Source organism: Malaclemys terrapin, chromosome 5 (assembly GCF_027887155.1).
Source record: "Malaclemys terrapin pileata isolate rMalTer1 chromosome 5, rMalTer1.hap1, whole genome shotgun sequence".
NCBI classification, from domain to species: domain Eukaryota; kingdom Metazoa; phylum Chordata; order Testudines; family Emydidae; genus Malaclemys; species Malaclemys terrapin.
The window spans coordinates 104,005,619-104,030,283 of record NC_071509.1 but is presented as its reverse complement, the minus strand read 5'-3'; the positions used below and the strand labels follow the sequence as shown (position 1 = coordinate 104,030,283).

General features: G+C 43.6%; 1 protein-coding gene across 1 annotated transcript; it reads left to right on the top strand.

Annotated features, from left to right (window-relative positions):
- The first annotated feature begins 30 nt into the window (after positions 1 to 30).
- LOC128838117 (uncharacterized) lies at positions 31 to 10,580 on the top strand. Its single transcript, XM_054030010.1, has 5 exons — positions 31 to 344; positions 2,857 to 3,012; positions 5,579 to 5,707; positions 5,801 to 5,938; positions 8,599 to 10,580. Exons 1-5 carry the CDS (start codon positions 132 to 134, stop codon positions 8,686 to 8,688), a joined length of 726 nt encoding a protein of 241 aa, XP_053885985.1. The 5' UTR covers positions 31 to 131; the 3' UTR covers positions 8,689 to 10,580.
- The last annotated feature ends 14,085 nt before the right edge of the window (positions 10,581 to 24,665 follow it).

The window sequence follows — 24,665 nt, the reverse complement described above, 5'->3', positions numbered from 1 at the left end:
CATGCAGCGCAGGATTTCCGTTGTTTCGGGCAGGCGCATGCGTCCAAGCTCCCAGCGGCAGCTAAAACGGGGATTTGTTGCCGGGACAACGACGCCTGCGTTTGTAGTGTGTATCCACGCCAACGGGCAACATGGCGTTCGGTGTGACCTCACAATGCCCGCCGCACCTGACTGGCTCCGAGTATGGAGGCGGACTGGGCTTCGGGGGCGTTCTCGCTGGTCATTGGACGAGCCGCGCTGCCGGACCCAGGAGAGGCGCTCAGCGTAGGTTGGTGGTAGAACAATTGACGCCCCGCATCAGCCCCACCCAGCGCCCCGCGAGCCCCAGTGCCGCGTGTCGGATGGTGAGTGTGCACGCCCCCCCAGCAGGGCTGGCCTGGTAAATCCGCCCCCACCTGCCCCAGCCATCAGAGCGCGCCGGGAACCCTTCCCCAGGCCTAGGGGAGACAAGCTGCCAACCCCCGGGGCTGGGCACCGTGGCACAGTCCGTCCCGACCCAAAGCGGCGAGGCTGACCGCCCTGTGTGAAGATGAGGTGGGATCCCAGCCCTGCTGCAGTAACCAGTGCTGGGCCCTCTGGGCAAAGCTGCGATGGAGGGGGAAGGTGCAGGGCTAGTTCCAAACAAGCTGGTATGCGGGTGGTGTGTTCGCTCTAAGCACTGGCTCTGTTGTTTTTAAAGCTGATACTATCAAATCGTGGACATCCTGCAAAAGGGTTAATATAGGAGCCTCTTCAGCTCTGGTCAGACAGGCTGCTCGATTCTGGCCTCGTGCAGGGGATTCTGGGTCTTCGGGGTTGATGATTCAAGGACCGGGTTTGGTTCAGCCTTTTTTTTTTTTTTTTTTTTTTTTTTTTAGTTATAGCTAGGGCGACCCCCGATTAGCGAGTATCCTGTATTTGTTTGGATATGCCCTATGGTGGCTCATCCCCATGTGACTACTAATCCATACACACTTCCCTTGATCTGGGGTCCTTGGTAAGCACCTGTCTGAATCAGCCCTATTGTTTCTCTGAGCTACACCGAGAGAAAGTGTCAGAGAGGCTAAGACACTTGAGCTCACCTTGAAGAGCTGCTGCTCAGTCCCTGGAAAACTAGTCTGTTCAGGTTTTCCACCTATTTCACTTTTTTTTTTATGTTATGGGGCATTATTGATTTTGGCTAGATTGTAGGATGCTAAAATAAACTTACCCAAGTTTAATTCCAGTAGGACAGGTAAAAATTCCTTTTTCCGGGGTGACATAGTGATGTCACTTTTTTGTCTAGAGGAGATAAAATACCAAATGTGGCTAATCTGCAGTTTGAATTTTGGGTGTGGTAACATGCAGGGAACACACACAGTGCCACTTAGAATGGGTAAATGTGCTCTCCTAATTAATTTACCCTGTTCTGGTGTCTGACTGTCAGTTAGCATACACAGCAATTATGTGGGCAAGAAAAGAATGCAAATGGAATATTTGCACTGAAGAATTTGTGCAGTGTTAAAATTTGAAATGTGCGGAAAGAACAATAAGTAGTGTCCATTTGGTCAATTGGATGTATGGACATTTTGAAAGACAGTAGGTTTAGGCCTCTGCTGTATAACAATTTATCCTTCCTTTTCAATTAGAGTGTCTCCCTGTGAGTCCCTCTATTACTTAAATGTGATATCTTAGGGGTTTTTAAATATTAAAAATCTGGAGCAGCCATGTGAATGGAAAGAAAAGTGAGAGAGATTTGCTGGAATAATGGGTTCCTAAGCCAACCTGGTATGGACAAGTCACGTTAAAAATAAAATTCCAACCCAAAATAGAATCTAAAAATTTTTATTTTAATGGCATTCCTACTGACAGAAAGTTAGGGCAGGGCCTGAAAAGTCTAATTTCTTACTACAGATAAGAAACTTTTCCTACTAAGTGCAAAATTAAACTTCCATTGTAATAAACTTTTTATTTACTTTTCTCGCCCATAAAGTTTGAACTTTTAAATACTGTCTTCATGTGAACCCAGGCAGAGTCAAGCATCAGGACTGAACACAGGCTGAAGCCTCTTGTGTTCAGAGATGCAGTGGAAGTTGCCATTCCTGTTGCAGAATTGTACTCCAGATTCTAAGCTTTAAATTTAAAAAAAAAAAGGAGGAGGAGGAGGAAGGAATGCAATTCTCCATTGGACTATGTCCCCTTTATACTACTTGGGGAATACACCCTGCATAGCTGGCTCCTACATAGCCAGCCCCCTTTCCTCTCTCTGACTGCCAGTGACTTAGGGGTGTATTAGAGCTAGGTGCTATACTCGCCATTTTCTGGTTTCTGTGGCCCAGGGTGCCAATTAAAGAGTACAAGTTACAGCAGCTCAGAGGCTGCTCTAATTTAACCAGGGGCAAGCTCCAAATAATCCCAGAATAAGCATTCCCATTTCTGTGCTGAACAAGTATTGAGGTACTCTTCAGTCATGCTCAAAGTTGAAGCCTATAGTGCTAGCCATTATGGTTGTGAAGATAGATTTCTCTTAACATTTTCAAGGTTAAATTAGTGCCGTATTCTCTGCAGACAGACTGAAGCAGTAGTCAAGAAATATAAACATCCTCAGTCATCTAAGTAGTATGTTAATACTGCCACTGAAAGATGACAGTTTGTGTAAACAGTGTTAATTATTTAATTGCTGATTCTGGCAGAAACATCTAGCTAAAGTGTTTATCCCATGCTGCCAAAAGCTCAACACTTTCTCTTTGGGGTAGTTCCTGATACTCTGAGCAAAAGGATACTGGGTGCTGGCCAGAACTGAGCCAACATCTTTGTTCTACTATTGCTGAGTATTTTTTGGTTTGTTTTTTAGAAATGGGTCTTTACTAACTTTTGTCTTTCATTCATTTATTGAAGGCATCTAACTATAGAAAAGCTGGCTTGGGTGCTGCCCAGCGGAAGAAAAGTGGATTGAAACCAGAACTAACTGAAGAACAAAAGCAGGAGATCAGAGAAGCTTTTGATTTGTTTGATACTGATGGATCTGGAAGCATTGATGTAAAAGAACTGAAGGTTGTAACTTTTTCTTTGTTTATTTTCAAAGTTGTAGCTCTTGACCTGCTCTATTCACCAGTGTCCAAACTCAGTTGTAGACTGGCATTATCAGTCACAAATAATATATGAAATGGCTTGTTTTCTGAGAATTAAATTTTACAAATGTAAACCAATGCTTGGGTGCCCAACAGGGCCAGATTAATTCTCCTGTGGACCTGGGACTATTAGATTTTGTGGGGCCCCTGTATACAAGTCTTTCCTAATTTAAAACAAAATGATCACAATTATGGCATCAAGGCTACTAATGCTATACTAAACTTGCCTTTTAATTAGCATAAAGCCGTTCTGTGGTTACATTTCAGTCTTAAAACATGTAGAATATAGGTAGTTAATTCAAAATAGCCTACTTCTTACCTTAGAACAGGTGTTATATTCGTTTCTTTCTGGGAGGGAGTTTGGGTGCAAGAGGGAGCTCCAGGCTGGGGCAGAATGTTGGGGTGCAGGCTCTGGGAGAGAGTTTGGTGCAGGAGGGGATTCTGACCTGGGTAGGGGGTTGGGTGCAGGCTCTGGCCGGGAGGCACTTACCACAGGCGGCTCCCGGCTGATGGGACAACAGGGCTCAGGCAGGCTGCCTGTCTGTATGCTGTGGCACCACGCCACTCCTGGAAGGGGCTGGCTGCTGTCACGTCTCTGTGCACCTGGGGGGAGGGGGACAGCGTGTCTCCATGCACTGCCCGCAAGTGCCGCCCTCGCAGCTCCCATTGGCCGGTTCCCGGCCAATGGGAGCTGCAGGGACAGTGCTGGGGCAGCAGGCGGAGGTGCTTCTAACCTGCCCCACAGGGGCCGCAGAGATATGCCAGCAGCTGTCCACTTCTGGGAGCAGCGTGGGGCCACGGCATGCAGACAGCCTGCCTGAGCCCTGCTGCGCCGCTGGACTTTTAGTGGCCCAGAGATCGCGATAGACTGGCAGAGGCTCCAGGATCAATCAGTTGATTGCTATCGACAGGTTGGTGACCACTGAATTGTATACAATTATGGATTTATTTTTGGGGGACCCCCCCTTCGCCCGAAGTCCTGGGCTGCAGCTCCTAAAGCTCCTGCATTAATCCAGCCCTGGTGCCCAACTGGAGAAATCGCAGGCTGGATTTTCAGATGTGTTGAGTTACTCCCAGCTCCTGTTGACTTCAGTGACTTTAAACACTAATCCTTGTCAGCACAGTCTGGCTGGTCTAATTAATATATTGATAATATGTCAAAGAGTTAATTTTAGAACAAATGGAGGAACTTAGCTGCTAAGATAACAGAAATTTGCAATATGTTTCTTACATAAAATATTTCAATATGTCACATGCATTCATGATTTCTAGCGCTGTTCAGGAACTGGATTTTTCAATTTGGGAGGAGTTTCGTGACTCTGAAACTTCTTCCATTCTGAAATGGAAAGAAAAAAAATAGCAATTTTCCTTGATCAGAAATACAGAAAAAAAAATTTTGGTTGATTGAAACATACCACAAATCCACTCTAATCTAAGTATTTTTGAAACTGAATGTAATCTTTCTAAATTAAATTTGCTTCAGGCACCTAGCATGCTGCTGATGCTATATAAACAATAATTTTTGGAGTAGCAGCAAGCATAGCTCAAGGTGTTGTAAGACTGCAGGTACAAAATTTAATTTTAAAAATACCTTCTGTTAACCCCATCTATGACAGTCTAAATCAGTGATTATCAAACTTTTGTACTGGTGACCCCTTTCACATAGCAAGCCTCTTGAGTACAACCCCCCTTATAAATTAAAAACACTTTTTAATATATTTAACACTATTATAAATGCTGGAGGCAAAGCAGGGTTTGGGATGGACAGCTGACAGCTCACAACTCCCTGAGGGGTCCCGACCCCCCAGTTTGAGAACCCCTGGTCTAAATGACATGTTTGTAAAGTTATGATTTGTATTTTGTTTATGGCCCGTAAATGGCAGGGATTTTGTTTTCTGACTGTCCTACTGACTGATTTTAAAGGACCTTAAATACCTAATAGTTGTTACATTTTTAGGTTTGGGGTTTTTTTCTCTTTAAATAAATATCAAAAGTCCCTAGAGCTAGGAATGGGGATTCCTTTTAACTGTTTATATATCAATAAGTAGAATAGTTAAGTTTTATAATTTACTTGAGGCCTGTTCCTCCTTACTTAACATTAGTGGGAGTTTTGCTGTAAAGTTCAATAGGAGTAGGATCAGTGGGAACAGGAGACCTGCAGAGACTTGAAGTCCCAGTTCAACAATTCAATTCATCTGTAAAATAAATTACATATTGATTTTCAAGGTAAGAAATTTATGTTGTTTTTGTTAGAGCGGTAAGTCACAAAAAACTACTCCACTCCAATGGAAAAATGCCATTACCATGTAATGCTACCATTAATCATTAAAAGGATGACAAATGTAGATAAGAATTTTTGTGATTTATATGCTTTAAGTTATAGTTGCAGTTTGAGGAAAAGAACTGAAACACTGCTTAATGCAAATGGTATAGGTATAATTCTAGTGGCATCTTGTTGTGTATGTTAACTGAATTGCTCTTTGTTGCAGGTAGCAATGCGTGCTCTAGGCTTTGAGCCAAAGAAAGAAGAAGTTAAAAAAATGATAGCAGATATCGACAAAGAAGGAAGTGGCACAATTGATTTTGAAGACTTTTTGGCCATGATGACCCAAAAAATGGTAATCATCTACTTCGTCTGAAAAATCAAATGCAATAAATGAATGAGGACATTTGGACAATGGGTTTTTATTTTTTCTTGATTTTCATTTTAGAATGAGAAAGATTCAAAAGAAGAAATCTTGAAAGCCTTCAGATTATTTGATGATGATGGGACAGGAAAGATTTCTTTCAAAAATTTAAAGAGAGTTGCCAAGGAGCTAGGAGAGAATTTAACAGATGAAGAATTGCAGGTAAATTCTGACCTTAGTAATCATTTCCCAACAAACTTTGGGACAGTTCTTTAGCTCTGTCAGGCAAAATTGTCAGGCTATTCTGAAAGAAAGACAGGAGGCAATAGATATGTTTTCATTAGGCCACAACTTTATTCACCTAAAATATCTGAGAATACCCAGCAATAAATCACACAGTGCAGGTCATCATTATTTTCTTAATTCACCCTTTTCCATCTCAAAATAGAAACCCAAAAGGATACAATCAGAAGGAAACACAAGCAGCAATTGTTAATGACTCCTACCCCATTGCTTGGTCTTCACCACCTAGTTATATTATTCCCGTATCCAAAACCTGAGCCCATGCGGAACTACACCTGCCAAGCATTCCCACCCAGGGAAGCCTGCAGTTTCTGTAACAATTATTAGCCTGCAACAGTTGTGTAAAGCTTTTCTATGGAGGTCAACAGCATGTTTACCCTACAAGTCCCAGGCAACGCCCCCCCCCACCCCCCAATAGACGATCCCCATCCCCTTAGCTCTGTGTCTAAATTTGTTGCCCCACTTATTTCAGTAACTCCTGCCCTAGAGGAGAGTGGGGCTTGGTGGTCACTCCCCCATCACTGATCCCAGTGACAGGGCTTGTCTGGAACTATGCGGTATAAATATCCCCCACCCTATCCCCAGTCACCTGGAAGGGCTGTCTCCTCCAATCTGGTCCAGCCATTTCCTGTTCCTCCTTGCTCCTCTGCCTTCAGTTGCAGAGGTAGCTCTTATAGGGGTAACGACCACTTTTGTTCTGGCCAACCAGACAAAAGACCCACTGAATTCAGTAGGAATTTAGCGTACATGAGGCATATGGCATTAGACCCAAAACGTGTTCCAAATGTAGATGCATAATTAAATATTTCATGGTGTAAACTTGTTTGCTTTTTATATTTTTTTCATATACTTTAAAGTAGGACTGTCGATTGATCGTAGTTAACTCACACGATTAACTCAAATTAATCACGATTAAAAAATTAATCATGATCAATCGCAGTTTTAATCACACTGTTAATAGAATACCAATTGAAATTTATTAAATATTTTGGATATTTTTCTACATTTTCAAATATATTGATTTCAATTACAGCATAGAATACAAAGTATACACTGCTCAGTTTTCATTATTATTTTTTATTACAAATATTTGCACTATAAAAAAGATAAACAAAAGAAATAGTATTTTTTCAGTTCACCTCATACAAGTATTGTAGCGCAATCTCTTTATCATGAAAATGCAACTTACAAATGTAGATTTTTTTTGTTACATAACTGAACTCAAAAACTGATCAATGCAAAACTTTAGAGCCTACAAAGTCCACTCAGTCCTACTTCTTGTTCAGCCAATCACTAAAGACAAACAAGTTTGTTTACATTTACGTGAGATAATGCTGCCCACTTCTTATTTACAATGTCACCAGAAAGTGAGAACAAGGCATTCGCATGAGACTTTTATAGCCGGCATTGCAAGGTATTTACGTTCCAGATATGCCTAACATTCATGTGCCCCTTCATGCTGTGGCCACCATTCCAGAGGACATGCTTCCATGCTGATGACGCTCATTAAAAAAATAATGCGTTAATTAAATTTGTGACCGAACTCTTTGGGGGAGAATTGTATGTCTCTGGCTTTGTTTTACCCACATTCTGCAATATATTTCATGTTATAGTAGTCTCACGTGACTCAGCACATGTTGTTCATTTTAAGAACACTTTCGCTGCAGATTTGACAAAACGCAAAGCAGGTATCAATGTGAGATTTCTAAACATAGCTACAGCACTCAACCCAAGGTTTAAGAATCTGAAGTGCCTTCCAAAATCTGAGAGGGATGAGGTGTGGAACATGCTTTCAGAAGTCTTAAAAGAGCAACACTCCGATGCGGAAACTACAGAACCTGAACCACCAAAAAAGATAATCAACTTTCTGCTGGTAGCATCTGACTCTGATTATGGAAATGAACACATGTCGGTCCGCATTGCTTGGATTGTTATCGAGCAGAACCTGTCATCAACATGGACTCATGTCCTCTGGATGGTGGATGAAGCATGAAGGGACAGATGAATCTTTAGCACATCTGGTATGTAAATATCTTGGAATGCCAGCTGCAACAGTGCCATGCGAATGCCTGTTCTCATTTTCAGGTGACATTGTGAACAAGAAGCAGGCAGCATTATCTCCTGCAAATGTTAACAAACTTGTTTGTCTGAGCGATTGGCTGAACAAGAAGTAGGACTGAGTGGACTTGTCAGCTCTAAAGTTTTACACCGATTTGTTTTTGAATGCAGTTATTTTTTGCACATAATTCCACATTTGTAAATTCAACTTTCATGATGAAGAGATTGCACTACAGTACTCGTGTGAGGTTAATTGAAAAATACTTTCTTTTGTTTTTTACAATGCAAATATTTGTAATAAAAATAAATATAAAGTGAGTGCTGTACACTTTGTATTCTGTGTTGTAATTGAAATCAATATATTTGAAAATGTGGAAAACATCCAAAATATTTAAATAAATGTTATTCTATTGTTTAATTGCACGATTAATTTTTTTTAAATCGCTTGAGAGCCCTACTTTAAAGTAAATAAAAGGTCTTGTGTTGAGTTTGCTTGTTAGTCTTAAAAATGTTCTTTACAGGAAATGATTGATGAAGCTGATCGAGATGGAGATGGAGAAGTAAATGAGCAAGAATTTTTGAGAATCATGAAGAAGACAAGCCTATATTAATGTTTGCTATTGCCTTTTCTTAGGGTTGTTTTAAAAGGTGACGTGGAAAAGACTTTAAAAAATATTAGCTTGCACCCTTTTTTTGATGCTTCATAATATATAAAAATGTATTTTTGTTCCATTTCTTTTTTGGATAGCGTTTATTTTATTTTTTATGATAAAAATGCAAGGCCTATATAGCTTGGAAGACTGTGGGTGACAGAAGAACTAGTGAAATGAGACATCCCAGGAGTGAAAGCTGAGAAGTAGAGTTAGTCAAACTAATACTCAGTTTTTTGTTTTTGTTTTTAAATGTAATTAAGTTCACTGACTAACACTTTAGAGAAAGGACATTGTTGGAAACAAAACCCATCCCCTTCATTTAAGATGTGAGAGCCCATAATACACATTTTCTCCAGCAAACCTAGGGATGAGCAGAGTTGACTTTCTTGATATTTCTAATGCATTAAAAATTAAATTAAATTACAGGCTGAGTTTGTACTTCCGAAAGAAACAAAGGCACAAGACCAATATTTTTGTTTTCTTGTAAGCCTTTCAGGTTTGGTGGCTACCATGTTTATTTCTATTAAGGAATCAAAAATCTGTTGCATATCCATCTTTATTGTTTCTTTACGAAACACCGTTCCTGTGGCCAGTTGCGTTGGGAACCTGTGGCAGGTATGTGAGTAGCAGATAGCAAGGCATTTGGGATAACAGAAGTTGTATTGTACATGGCTCTCTCTAGATGTTGTTTCATTTCACAATCGAATGATTGTCTGAAATCTGGCTTATCTGAATTTGTTTTTTCTCATTTTGTTTAGATTATCGAAGTTGTACTATTTTTTTATATATATATAATCGTCTTCTCCCAGGTACTGATGTCTGAAGCATTACTGAGTTTCTACTATTCTTTTAAGTACTTGGAGTGAAATTCACCTGTAGGCAACACTGAAGGCCAGGCTGTGTGCACAAGAGTAAATTTACAACTTTCATACAATCTGATCACACCTTGATAGTAGAGAAATAATTTGTTATACTACACAGATGTCAAGAACTAGCAAATTAAGAGATTCTATGCATATGGGAGCTGCTTTTTAATTTTTATTTTATAGGAGTACTCATGTTTTTGAGAATGTTCAGGTATTGCCAATTTCAGCCTAATTGGCTTCTCAACATTTCCTTTCTGCACACAAGCATATGGCAGCGAGGCTTAACATGTCATCTAAGGACAGAATCCAGAGGGAATTATCCCTGATTCACTGTCAGACAACCAAATGAAAAGTTGTAAGAAGGCCATAAAACCTAAACAGTATCTCTCTTGATTACAGCTCTTAAATAGAGCTCAGAAGGGGGAGTGTAACACTTGCAGTTGCTTTTCAGCTGCAAGGCCCCAGCAGGGGAAAGCTAGTCCCAGCTAAGGAAGTGGGGAGAGTTAGTTTATGTGAACTCTTGATTTGCAGATGCAGAGCTGATATGTTTTGTTAGAATCGTTCTAGCTTCGGGCTCTGTACTGATCTTCCGCTATATAAGCTAAGCCACACTTAGCTTATATAGAGGTGGGCTCAAATCCATGGATGGCCCTCTGTATTGAATAGAGCCCATATGAACTAGAACATTTATTTTCCCAAGTCAATGTTAACTTTTTCTACTGCAGTAGATGTGACCTATGGTACTGTAAGCTTTTTTAAAATACATGTTTCAACTTTGTATAAAGTGAAATAAAACAAATTTGCAAGTATACTACTTGTGGAGTTGAGTTCAGGAAATTGAATGTACTATCTAAATATCACTTTGTTTGATCTGTGCGTACAGCAATTCTGGACAAACTTTTTAGTTCTGTATTTGATAAGACTTTCCAAAAGAGAAATGCATAGTCTCTAAATGTTCTGTCAAATAAAACTTTTTTTCCCTGGCATGCTGATTAAAAGTTTCTTACACTAAGCAATTCTATTCAGAAAAGGGAAATTTCAGCCTCTAGAAGACTGGGGGAATCCCAGAACTTGTTAGGGTGACTGTACAGTTTTTGAATGCTGCAACAGGAAAAGGGTAATGACTCTTGTTTTACCTGTGATGCATTTAGTTTCTTCCTACCCTAATCACATTACTCACAGTTAAACATAGATTGATTCTGAAGCTAGGAAAAACATACATAAATTTACCTATTCGTGCTGAAACCTTGTAGCTTGGCCAAAGGGATGAGCTTGTTAATTAATCTCTTCAATCTGAAGTTTTGGACAGTTTTTTGAATTGGAGTAGATCTTACTTCTAGTGAATTTTAACAATCATAGACATGTCAGGCTGGAAGGGACCTCAAGAAATCATCAAATGCAGGTGCCTGCGTTGTGGCAGGACCAAGTAAACCTATACCTTCCCTAACAGGTGTTCATCCAACCTGTTCTTAGAAACCTCCAATTATGGGGATTCCACAACCACCTTGGAAGCCTAGTCCAGAACTTACAATTAGAAAGTTTTTCCTAATTTCTAACCTAAATCACTCTTGCTGCAGTAGGACATGGAGAACAATTGATTGCTGGCCTCTTTATAGTAGCCCTTAACATATCTGCAGACTGTTATGTCCCACTTCAGTCTTCTTTTCTCAAAGCCAAATATGACCAGTTTTTTTAACCTTTCCTCATGCATCAGGTTTTCTAAAACTTTTGTCATTGTTGTTGCTCTCCTCTGGACTTTCCAATTTGTCCCCATCTTTCCTTAAATGTGGAGCCTAGAATTGGACACAGTACTCCAGCTGAGGCCACACCAGTGCTGAGTAGAGTAGGACAGTTACCTCCTGTGTCTTACATACGACATTCTTGTTTATACACCCCAGAATGACATTAGCCTTTTTTGCAGCTGCATCACATTGACTCGTATTCAATTTGTGATCCACTATAACCCCAGATCCTTTTCAGCAGTACCACCAGTTGTTCCCCATTTTGTAGTTTTGAATTTGATTTTTCCTTCCTAAGTGAAGTACTTTGCACTTGTTTTTATTGAATTTCATCTTGTTGAATTCAGACCAATTCTCCAGTTTGTCAAAGTCATTTTGAACTCTAATCCTATCCTCCAAAGCAGGGGTCGGCATTTACTCGGGGTTTCGGGGGTAGGATGGTCCGTCTTCCCTGACACCCCTAATCTTGATTCTCCGCTGCCATCATAGGGGTACCTTCCCTTTTAGGGCATTTATTTTTCCAGTGTCTTTTTTTTCGGCATAAGGCACACTGGTTACGACACAGGCGCCTGACCTGGGGGCCAGGGCATCTACATCCACGGCTTCTCATTTTTTGACTTTTTTTACTTTTTTGTGGCTTTTTGTTGCCGCCGGCTTGCACTGCTGCTACTATTATTTTTACTTGCTTTTTTTTTTTTTTAAGGCTATAAGCCTTGTTTGCAATTTTTAAAATCTGAGCCATAGACATTTTTATTAAAATTTTTTTTTTTGCAATTTTTTTTTAATATCAGGGGCCGCACGGCTGGTGAAGATACTTTTTATAATTGCCTCAGTTGCCTGATCATCTGGGTTTGCACTAGTAGTTTGCCTGATGGTATTCTGAATACGCTGCAGGAAAACTCCTGGACTTTCTTTCGAGTCCTGGATTAGTTCATAAGGCTTAGCCCAATTGTTATGCCTGACAGCTGAGTGTCGGAGACCATGCATAAGCAGTTCCTTATAGGAGTTAAGCAGCCTCAGATCCCCCTCCTCATTTGGATTCCACCGGGGGTCCCCTAGGGGGACAGTGACATCTGGCAAGGGCTTGCCTTCTCTATCCTCATTATGCCTTTTCTGTGCCTCCTCCCTGGCTTTTGCTATGACTTGATTCTGCTCCACTTCAGACAACAGGGTTCTCATAAGTATATTACAATCATCTCAGTCAGGCTTATGGCTAGCTAGACATCCTTCAAAGATAGAAATGAACTTGCTTGGATTCGTTGAGAATTCTCCTGCCTCTGCCTTAAAAGCAGCTAGATGTACAGGGTTAAAAGGTACATGCGAGTAGACAGATACTATCTGAGCTGGCCGTTCCTGTGTTCCTGGACGGGCTACCACACTCTCAGTAATCAACGGATACAATCCCACGGGGGGGGGTACTCTCTGAAGCCTGTGGGGGTGGAGGAGCCGAAGGGGACACCGATTCTGGCATTACAACAGTGGGAGGGTTCTGGGGTTTAGCAGCCGTCACTACCGAGCCTGTCGGAGTCAAATGGCACTTGAGCAAAATATTAGTCCTATTTCTTAACACTATAAACGTATACGCATAGAGATGTTCATTCCATTTACTTGTTCTCTGACAGAACAAGAGCAATTGAAGGATCGTGTTGTAATTAAGTGATCCTTCCGGTGGCCACCTTTCTTGGCACTCTAGCTGGTACTGAGGCCAATCAACTGTACAGAACCTTTTCACTTTACTTTTAATCAACTGATCAGATCCAAACACCTTCCAGTTCACCAGAATGCATTCTAAAGGTGTACACTGTACCCTGCCGGCTGTACTCTGTCCCTGCCCCATACCAAGGGAGACTCTGGGCGTCCCCAGGTCACAACAGGCAGACACTGGGCGTCCCCAGGTCACAACAGATAAGTCCCCACTGGACTGTTCCTACCTTATCCAAGGGTCCGGTTCTGCACCGTCACCGTCGCCCTATCAACGGGACCGGTTCCCCACCGTCGCCCGCAGCTGCTTCTCCACTGTCTGTGTGCGTTGCACCATTGTGCCCTCCGGGGTCGAGCAAATCACGTCTCTGCCGAGGCCCCCGATGAAGTCACCGGTGAGCTCTGGGCGTCGGTCGTCGTCGTAATCCGTCGGCCACCAGGAGGGATCCGGGCAAGGCTAAATTTCAGCCTCGAGCCCACCCAGGGATGCCAAAACTGTTGCCCGCCCTAAAGGGCTCGAGGGGACAACAATGGTCTGTCGCCCGGTGTGCTTGGCACCAATAAAGACACCGAGGGGAGAAAGCAAGCCAAGTTTATTTCAGAGCTCTGAAATGGCACTAGGAGACCAGCATGTCTCAAATCCAGTGCAACAAATACAAACAACTTTTACTTTTTATACTCTAAACTGTTTACATACATCTCTTTGTCTGGCTATTCCTCCTTACCCCTCTTTTCTAGACAACTGTTACAATAAGCTCTACATAAGCTTGTGAGAAAACTTTTCCAATCTTTGCGACTTTGAGTTAGACGCCTGCAAACTAACTACCCCGCTTTTTATTTCTATTATTTTTGCTAGTATGAGTAAAACTGCAGCTATCTGCTAAAAAGCTGACATTACATTTCTGCTTCAACCTACTTCAGAGCATGTAAGCAGTTAGCATAGAAGTAGGTGAGAGTTCCCAAGATGGAGTCACTGTGGTTCACAGACCCAGAGCAAAAGAGCTTCATCGGCACTTGTGGCCTTCCACTCTCCCGAGTTACCTGGTAGCTATGCCTAGTGGACCCCAACAACATCACAATGGCAACATAGGTCAGCTGTCTCATGCTCTGCGGACCTGGGTTCTAGGCCTACAGATGTGTACAACTACCACTCACGTTTTGGAGATTTCTGTTATTTTGTTCTAGAAATGCCTTATCCACCGCCCCATCCTGATTTGGTGGGCTCTAGTACACCCCTATGATGATGTCACCCCTGGTTTTTGCCCCTTTTATCTTTAACTAGAGACTCTTAACTCATCTGGGTGCAGGGGGGGCTCCAGATTCAGGGGCTGAGGTTCAGTGAGGTGGGGTTTGGGTATGGAGGGTTAGGGGGGGTTCTGGATGTTCCAAGTGACTTGGCAGGGGTATCTGGGTATGGGAGGTCTGGATGCATGGGGGTTGTGTGGATGCGGGGGCGTACAGTGTACAGTGTACCCCTGTACAGTGACCCCTCCCCCCACAGCTGAGGAGAGGCAGGAAGCAGGGGAGGATGCTGAGCTTTCTGCAGCTGGGGGAGGTTTCTGGGGGTGGGTCTGGCACAGCCCCAGCAACTCCTTGCAGGGGAAGAGCATTATTGACAATTAGAGTGTGATCTGAAAAACTTGGAATAAATTGGCTGGACACTTGCAATTAAAGTTTTTTTTTTTTTTTTTGGTAAACTAACTCTATCCCTCAATCTTCCCAGTGAAACCACATTACATAATAATATTTGAAACATGAGTACAATTCACTGGCTACGCCCAGGCAGCCTCACTGTTTAATTCATGTACAGGAAATGTCAAATTTTGACATTGGGTTCATGCAACCAGCAGGGTTTAAGGGCAGAAATAGTAACATGTTTAAGAAACTGCTGCCATCTCATATTTAGACACAATTCTCCATCACTGAAACTGATGGAAAAATGGAAAAAACTGGCCAAATATCTTTTCTTCAATCCCTGTCTTGAATGAAATTGTTCCATGATTAAAGCAAAGATGATGGGGTAATGTATTATTAGTATACAATCGCCTAATCAACTACTGCTGCGCTCAGTCTTTGCAGACGTACTGGAGTGATATATTGCTTATAGACTGTGCATTGCTGACATTCTCCCCCTCTCCCTCACAAAACCCCAACAATTTTAAAGCTACCCGGAGAATGCGGACTTTGGTTTCCAGCTAGCAGCACGGGCAGTTCTTCTCAGTCAACTTAATATGGAGAAATCACTAGATTATTCTGTATTTAATGTTTTAAATGTTTGTTTAATTTAACTACACACATACACAGAAAAGATGTAAAAATACAAACCTGAGAAATTTGATAAACAGTTTCAAAAGCTAATAAAGGGTGTTAACAAAAACAAGCCATAGTTGCCTATCATGTTTACAAAACTCATGCACTTAAAAACATGGAACCAAATAGTTGAGGACACGACAAATACCCACAAACACATTCCTGTATAAATTAATCAGCAGGCATCTTATGATGCCTTCTGGCATAGGCAACCAAACATACTATCCATTCTGTGGGAAATGGTAAAAACCCTGACCTCTGACTTAACCATTAGGAGAATATCCCACAATATAAAGTTGTTAAGTTGCCTGCCCTCTTAGCTTCGCTTTCCTGCTTAGTGAATAGCTTTAAGGTCAGACAATAATGGTAGGAAACTGGAGAACAACTTCAGTTTTTTAAATGCTTATGTTGCAGCCGGAGCTGATAGTCAAGTCAGAAAAAACGGTTACTCACTTTCTCATAACTGTTGTTCTTCGAGATGTGTTGTTCATGTCCATTCCAACCAGATGTGTGCGCGCCGCATGCATGCCACCCAGAAGATTTTTCCCTTAGCATCTGTAGGGTTGGCCTGGGTGGCCCCTGGAGTTGTGCCTTCATGATGCCCAATATAGCTCCCTACCGACCCCCCACCTCCTCAGTTCCTTCTTGCCAGCTGCTCCGACAGAGGGGTAGGAGGGTGGGTATTGGAATGGACATGAACAACACCTCTCAAAAAACAACAGTTATGAGAAGATGAGTAACCGTTTTTTCTTCTTTGAGTGCTTGTTCATGTCCATTCCAACCAGGTGGCACACAAGCCAAAGTTCAGGAGGTGGGGTCGGAGTCATCCACTGATTGCAGCATGGCTCGTCCAAAAGCCGCATTGTCTCTGGCCTGTTGTGTGATCACATAGTGAGTCGTAAACATGTGTATCGAGGACCATGTTGCCGCTCTGCAGATCTCCTGGGTGGGGACCTGCACCAGGAATGCAGCTGAGGAAGCTTGAGCCCCGGTGGAGTGAATGGTGATCGGCGGAGCGCCAGGCCGTAACACTCCTGAATGCATGATGTGATCCACAACGAGATGCGCTGGGATGAGACAGGGAGGCCCTTCATCCTGTCTGCCACCGCTACGAATAACTGGACGGACTTTTGGAACGGCTTAGTTCTCTCTCTTTAGAAGGCCTGCGTTCTGCAGACATCCAATGAGTGAAGCCTACACTGGGAGGAAGATATCCTGGCTCATGTGAAAACTGGGAGACAACTTTAGGGAGAAGAGCCAGGTGTGGTCTGAGCTGAACCTTGTCCTTATGAAATAAGGTGTAAGGGGGCTCAGATGTAAGTGCCCTGCGCTCCGACACTTCCCTAGCTGAGGTTATCGCCACCAGGAATGCCACCTAGTAAGAGAGAGAAAGCAGGGAGCACGTCGCCAGTGGCTCAAATGGAGGGCCCGTAAGTCTGGCAAGGACCGGATTAAGGTTCCACGCCAGGAAAGGCTGACGAGTTCCTGGGTAGAGCCTGTCGAGGCCTTTGAGGAAACAGCTAATCATGGGGTTCGCGAAGACTGAGAAGCTGTGTACGCCTGGATGGAAGCCGGAGATGGCGGCCAAGTGGATCCATATTGAGGACAAGGACAGAGCCTGTTATTTAAAATGGAGGAGGTAGTCCAGTATGAAAGGGACCACGACGAGCGTTGGCGACTGATGGTGTTGCTCCGACCAGAGAGAGAACCTCCTCCATTTGGCAAGGTATGTTGCCCTTTTAGAGGGCTTCCTACTGCCAAGGAGAACTTGTCTGACTTGATCAGAATAGGACAGTTCCATGGCATTTAGCCATGGAGCAGCCAACCTGTGAGGTGGAGCAATTCTAAGTTCAGGTGCCGGAGGCGGCAGTGATCCATGTGATCAGGTCTGGGACCAGTGGTAAGGTGACCGAGGTCGCCACAGACACTTCCAGGAGCGATGTGAACCAGTGCAGCCGTGGCCATGCCAGAGCTGTCAATATGACCCGCTCCCGGTCCCTGCGGACCTTGAGGAGCACCTTGTGGGCCAGCGGTATCTGTGGGAATGCATAGAACAGACGGTCCCCCCACGGAAGAAGGAAGGCATCTGTGATGAACCCCAGGCTGTGATTCAGGAAGGAGCAGAACAGTTGACATTGCCTGTCGTCGCGTGTCTATCTGGGGAAAACCCCAGAGATGGAATATTGAGCTCACCACGTCCGGCCGGAGGGACCACTCATGGTCGTGAAAAGTTTGGCTGAGACTGTCCACCAGCTCGTTCTGTATGCTGGGGAGGTATGAAGCCTGCAGGTGTATCGAGTGCTTTACACAGAAGACTCACAGTATGAGGGATTCCCGGCACAGGGGAGAGGAGCGTACACGCCCCTGTTTGTTGATATTAAGCATCACCATTGTGTTGTCCGTGAGGACTGATACACATCTGCCTGATATGTGGGCTCTGAAAACCTGGCACACCAGACGCACCACTCTCATATCTCCGACATTGATATGCTGAGCGAGGTCCACCTGAGACCAGAGGCCCTGAGGTCTCCCAAATGAGCCCCCTAGCCCAGAACCGAGGCATCACTAATGAAAGGGATGGCTGGGGGCTAGTGAAAGGTACTCCCGCACAAACCACTTATGGGTTGAGCCAGCACAGGAAGGAGTCCAGTACAGGGCGGGGCAGGGTTACAATGCTGTCCAGTGTCCCGGGCCAGTCGATAAACCAGCGCCAGCCTGAGTCTGGCATGCTGTACTACGTAGGTGCATGCAGCCATGTGCCCCAGCAGTTTCAGGCAGTTCCTTGCTGTAGTCGTCAGGAACTGTCTGAGGCCCCTCTGATATCCCCTACAGACTGAAACCTGGTTTCCAGGAGGTACGCCCTGGCCTGGCTTGAGTCCAGTACGGAGCCTATAAACTCTATCCTCTGCACTGGGGACAGAGTGGATTTGGCCTTGTTGAGAAGGAGACCTAGTTCGAGGAAGGTCCTTCTTATGAAGCTGACCTGATCCTCCACTTGGGATTTGGAGTGGCCTTTGATCAGCCAGTTGTCGAGGTATGGGAAAACATGAATCTGGCGCTTGCGCAGGAACGCCGCAACGACTGCCATGCATTTGGTGAAAACGTGAGGTGCTGCTGACAGGCCAAAAGGGAGGATGGTAAACTGATAGTGGCTCTTGTTCACCACACATCTGAGGTAACGACTGGAAGGAGAAATTATTGCTATGTGGAAATACAGGTCCTTCAAGTCAAGGGCGGCGTACCAGTCTCCTGGATTCAATGAGGGGATACTGGAAGTCAGCTAGACCATGCGGAACTTGAGTTTCTTTATGAACTTGTTGAGTTGCCGCAGGTCTAGGATGGGTCTGAGGCCACCCTTGGCTTTCGGTATTAGGAAATACCGGGAGTAGAATCCCTTGCGCCCCTTTGCCTCTGAGGAACCTCTTCCACTGCCCCTACGAAGAGGAGGGATTGCACTTCCTGTATTAAAAGTTGCTCATGAGAGGGGTCCCTGAAGAGGGACGGGGAAGGGGGGTGGAGGGGCGGGAGGGCACAGAATTGTATGGAATATCCCCTCTCTACTGTGCGGCACACCCAACGGTCCAAGGTGATACAGGACCAAGCATGGTAGAAAGGGGATAGACAGGATGAGAAGGTAAGAGGGGATGGATCCATAGTCTAAACTGGTGAGCTGCCCTCTACTGCACCTTCAAAAGGGGGTCTGGGGCCAGCCAATGGCCTGGGCTGACCAGAGCTCTGCCCCGAGGAGGGCTGCTGCCTCCTCCTACTGTTCCTATTCCTCCTACAAGGGTGTCCAAAAGGGCCATTGGGATGATGGCTGCCACTGCTGGGGCCACGGTGCCAGGTAGCGCTGATGATGCCGGCACAATCTGGACCTCCTGCTCCTGGACCTACTGGAGCAATAGGAGTCTGCCTCCAACCGAGGTCTCTGAGTAGGAGGACCACGGAGGAGCTGTGCCCTGGGCTGCTGGCGAGCAGTGCCGAGAGGCCAGGGATCAGTACGTGTGCTGGCTGTGCTGGGGAGAGGTGTGCCGGGGATGGAGATCAGCGTGCCATCAGCGCTGGTTTGCCCCCGGATTGGAAGTGGGGCCATGCAGTTACCAGCCACTTGTCCCTCCTCTGTGGGGAGGTCAGCACCGGGAGGCGCATCAGGTCCTTGGCCGCTTCAAATGCCTCCGGTGTCGATGGGAGCTGAAGGTGGTCGCCTTGGCGATCCAGGGACCGTGGGGGGGTTCGGACTCAACTGGACCCCAGCCGGGGCAGGAGTTGACGAGACCCTGGAGGGCTGTAGGGACGAGGCAATCTGTCCTGAGGCACTCGTGGACGCCACCAACCCTTAGGCTTCAGTGGGGAGGACTGACCCCTCTCTGGCCTCTTCTTCTTTAACAATTGAGAGCGGTGCCACACCGAGGACCACTTCTTATGGCCCGAGCCATGACGGTGCCGAGGGACCTTAGGGTCCTTAGTCGGCACCGGCTCACTCACGGTTGGTGCCGGAGCACCGCGCACTGACGAAGAGGTACTCAGCGCAGGTTCGGCGGATCCGGGGTCGGAGTGTGGTCATAGCGCCACCTCCATTAGCAGAATTTTAAGTCTCAGCTCCCAGTCTTTAAGGTTTCTGGGTTGGAAACCCTTACAGATCCTGCACCTTTTTTTCTGGTGACTCTCTCCGAGGCACTGCAGATAGGAAGAATGAGGGTCACTCTTGGGCATAAATTTGCCACAGTCCTCACAGAGCTTAAACTCTGGAGACCTGGGTATACCCCAGATGTGGGGAAACTTCGGGGGGGAGAACCCCAAACAAAACTAAACTACTACAACTGTATCTAGTGACTAACTAACTAAGTAAAGAATTATTTACATCGTATGTGTAAGAAAAACTACAGAAGACACTGCCAAAGTGCTTTCTACAAGAGCGAGCGAAGTTCCAGCTAGCTGTCACCAGCAGTAAGAAGGAACTGAGGGGGGTGGGGGGTCGGCAGGGCGCTATATTGGGTGCCATGAAAGCACGACTCGAGGGGGCACCCAGGCCAACCCTACGGATGCTGCTAAGGGAAAAGTCTTCCGGCTGGCATGCACACACCTGGTTGGAATGGACATGAACAAGCACTTGCAGAAGAAAGGTATTTACTGTATACTGGATAGCAGAGAGAATTGGAGGTTATCTATTAGAAGTAAACATATGGTCATACTATGAACAGAAGGCAATTACTTTATCTCTGTTCACTCATTTCCCCACCAAACTCTTTGAATTCACTGGGGATTCCACAACAAGATCAGTTGTCAGACTTGTTCCCAGGTTTTCACATTAAAGGAGTAATGTACAACCCCTCCCATTTCTTTCTGTAAGAGGATAAAGAATTGATAGAAAAAAGAACTTGACAGTCTCACTAGAGGGCATCCAGGTTACTACGGTTAAAGATGAGTGATGCTACTTTCCCTCCCCAATCAATGGCTTTTAATTACTAGTGAAAGTGGGTTAAAATGAATTAGCTTGAAAAAGTAGCTTGCTTGGTTGAGGTTTGAAATAAGAGATCAGATAAAGAGATTAAAAATTTCGTACGCATCTCCAACTGAGAACATTAAATCAATAGTTAGCTACTCACTAAGTACTGAACCTGTAAAAGTTCAAGTCACTTGTTCCTCATCTGAATTAAGAACCCAGGAGAAAATATAACAAGGTTGTCACTGGTGAGTTAAGACTTCAGGGATCAAATGTTCAAAAGTAACCCATAAATGTGTGAAATTCTGGGCACAAATTTAATAGTTGCACATGCAGTTATTACTTTTTTCTGACTTGTGTACACAAGCTATTTGCACATGAAAATCGAGGAAACACCTACTTATCCAAGTGGCATGTACATTTGCAAAAACTCAAAAGTATAGATGTGAAATATCGAGACTGTACTTGTATTAATTTAGCTTGGTGCAGGGGGGATTTGTTACTATGATAATCACATCAGGGATAGGACTGGCAGATCTACTGTTACACAGATATTCTAATCATTGTCCCCACAGAGTGGATGTTCAAGTGACTGGGGAGATCCTGCAGCCTCAGGGATAGAGTAGCAAGCATGGAGCAGCTCTATAGATTGAGGGATTCTTCCTGTGCAGATATCCCCATTGCATCGCTCTGAAACACAAGAAGCACATGCTGTTAATAAAATAAATCCTGATTTTTTTTAAACATTAGATAAGAATATAGGCTTCCTTGGTAAACAAAACATGCTTTGGTAAAGGAATACCCCTGATCATCTTACATCAGAGCTTCTGACGGTGAGGTGGTCAGGAGCTTAGTCAGTTAATACTGGAGAAAGTGAAATCTTCCCTTTATTGGCCTAATCATCAGTAAAATTTCTAAGTGTTTAGTCTTTTATAGGGACCTGTTCCAGTATGCTTTCCTCTTCACCTCTCTTTGCCCTGATTTCCTCATCCATAAATTGAGGCTAACGACCTCCTCTCTGAAAAGTGCTATGCAAGAACTAATCATCATGGTTATTTAAACCAAGGCAAAACAACCAGTACAGATCCAATAAAGCTGACTTGTAAACACTGCATTGGGATGTTTCAATCCAAACAGAAAGTTTTCACTGACTTCTAAAAACATTTCATCAGAACCATTTTATTAATTTTTTTTTAACTGAATTTTTCTTTGTTCAAACTAAACCTAAAGTGCTGGGCCTAGATAATCTGATGGTGTCTCTTGAAAAGACAGTTTTATTTGCACACAGAACATCCCCTTCGGAGGGAGGAATTATATGAAAGTCATAGAAATGTAGGGCTGGAAGGGACCTTAAAACGTCCTCAAGTCTAGCTCCTTGCATTTAGGCAGGAGACCACCACTGACAGGTATTTATCCAATCTGTTCTTAAAAACGTCTAATGATGGGGATTCTACAGCCTATCTTGGAAGCCTATTTCAGAACTTAACTACCTTTATAGTTAGAACGTGTTCCCTCACATTTAACCTAAATCTCCCTTGCTGCTGATTACTTCTTGGCCTACCTTCAGTGGACATGAACAACTGATCACTGTCCTCTTTATAACAGCCCTTAACATATTTGAATACTGTTATCAGGTTCCCGCTCAGTCTTTTCTCAAGACTAAACATCCCCAGTTTTTAACCTTGCCTCATAGTCAGCTTTTCTAGACCTTGTATCATTTGTGTTGCTCCTGGACTCTCCCCAGTTTGTCCCCATCTTTCCTTAAGTGTGGCATTCAGAACTGGACACAGTACTCCAGCTGAGGCCTCACCAGTGCCCAGTAAAGCAGGACAATTACCTCCTGTGTCTTACATATGACATTCCTGTTAATACACCCCAGCATAATATTAGCCTCTTTCCCAACTGTATTAATTTGTCATCCACTATAACTTCCAAATTCTTTTAAGAAGTACTACCACCTTGCTAGTTACTTCCCATTTTGTAGTTGTGTATTTGATTTTTCCCTTTTAAGTGTAATACTTTGCGCATTTGTCTTTATTGAATTTCATCCTGTTGATTTTAGATGACATCTAATTTGTCAAGGTAATTTTGAAATCTAATCCTCTCCTCGTAAGTGCTGGCAATACTCTCCCAGCTTGGTGTCATCTACAAATTTTCAAGCATATTTTCCACTCCACTATCCAAGTAATTAATGAAAATATTAAATACAACCAGACCCAGGGCTGACCCTGCAGGACCCTACTATATACACCCTCCAAGTTTGACAGTGAACCATTGATAACTACACTCTTTGAGTATGGTCCTTCAAAAAGTCATGCACCCAACTTATAGTAATTTCATCTACAGATGCTCCCCGGGTTGCGCAAACCCAACTTACAGAAATCCGGACTTACGGAAAAAGTTCCGTAAGCGCCTTTTTTTTTTTTTTTTTTGCGTAATTGTCGGAGATACGTTCCCGACTTACACAAAACTCGACTTACGCAAGGCGTTCCAAAACGGAATGCTTGCGTAAGTTGGGGAGCTTTTGTACACCAAGTGTTGTCTAGGTACAGTTTTTGTACTAATTTAACTAAATTGGTGCAACCCCGTAATGTGGATGCAGTTGTACCAGTCTAAAGGTGTGAATAGCAGTATAGTTTGTTTTGGTAAGAGGACTGCACAGATTTAATTACATCTATTTTTCCGTTTAACTAAATCAGTACAAAAAATTTGTATAGACAAGTCCAAAGAATGAAATGTAAAGGACAATTACATTCATTTTAAAAGCGACGCTGTCAAATTCGATTTTTAAAACTAACTGGTACGGAACCCAGTTTCTGATAGGACCCTGATTGAATAGCATATATAATTCATCATTAATTTTTTCAAGGAAATTTAAATTAATTTAAGTGTTTTTCTCCTCACCAGTTGACATTTGTAAGGCTCTGTTCAGTTAGCGAGTTTCTCCACTGTTAACTAGTTATTCAAGGAAACAGAAACAGACTATACACAAAATTCTGCCAAATGAGCAAAGTAAACAAACTGAAAGACTTTATTCCAATAACTTCTCACTTATCGTAATCTAAGGCAGTGGTCTCCAAACTTTTTTGATCATGCACCCCATCAGTAAAAAAATTTTGAGCACGCACCCCCTGTTCCCGGCCGAACTGTTGAAGCAAAAAAACTCCCGGCCAAACTGCCGGAGGGGGGGGGGGGAGGAGGGGGAGGGGAGAAAGCCGCTCAGACTCCCAGCCTAACTGCCAAAGGGGGAGGAAAAAAAAAAAGCGGTGCTGCTCCAGCGGTGGTCCTCCTGCCGTGCACCCCAAAGGATCCTCTTGCGCACCCCACTTTGGAGACCACAGATCTAAGGGATTATTGTAGATACAACAATCGTAGATACAATATTCAGAGGTGAGATTTTTCCAATTGACAGTGTCCCTTTAATCTCGGGTACATTCTAGTTTTGATTAACATACATTTTGAAAATAAAACTGTATTTGAAACCAAAGTGGATAAGATATAGTCTGCAACTGACAATATTTTCTGGATGCGTGCAGTTCTTTAGCAGAAAAATGGTAGTCAAATCTTTCAGTTCAATATATGCTTTCAGTGGTAACTTTTTTCTTTCCGCCTTCATACAACCACTAAGCTGAGCATTTATCAAAATTGCTGACAGTTTTGAACACTGTTAAAAAATGATGTGAAGAAAGTAAATATTCTTTATTAAATTTTCATCTTTATGTTGCACTGGATTGCTGCAAAGACAAAGTGCTCTCTTGGGTACTAATTACAATAAGATTTTCTAATAGTATAGTCTGACTTGTAAAATTAAAATTTGAGGAGAAAATATGAATTGAGAAATCTTTTTCTATCTATTTATTAATGGAACCTTCCAAA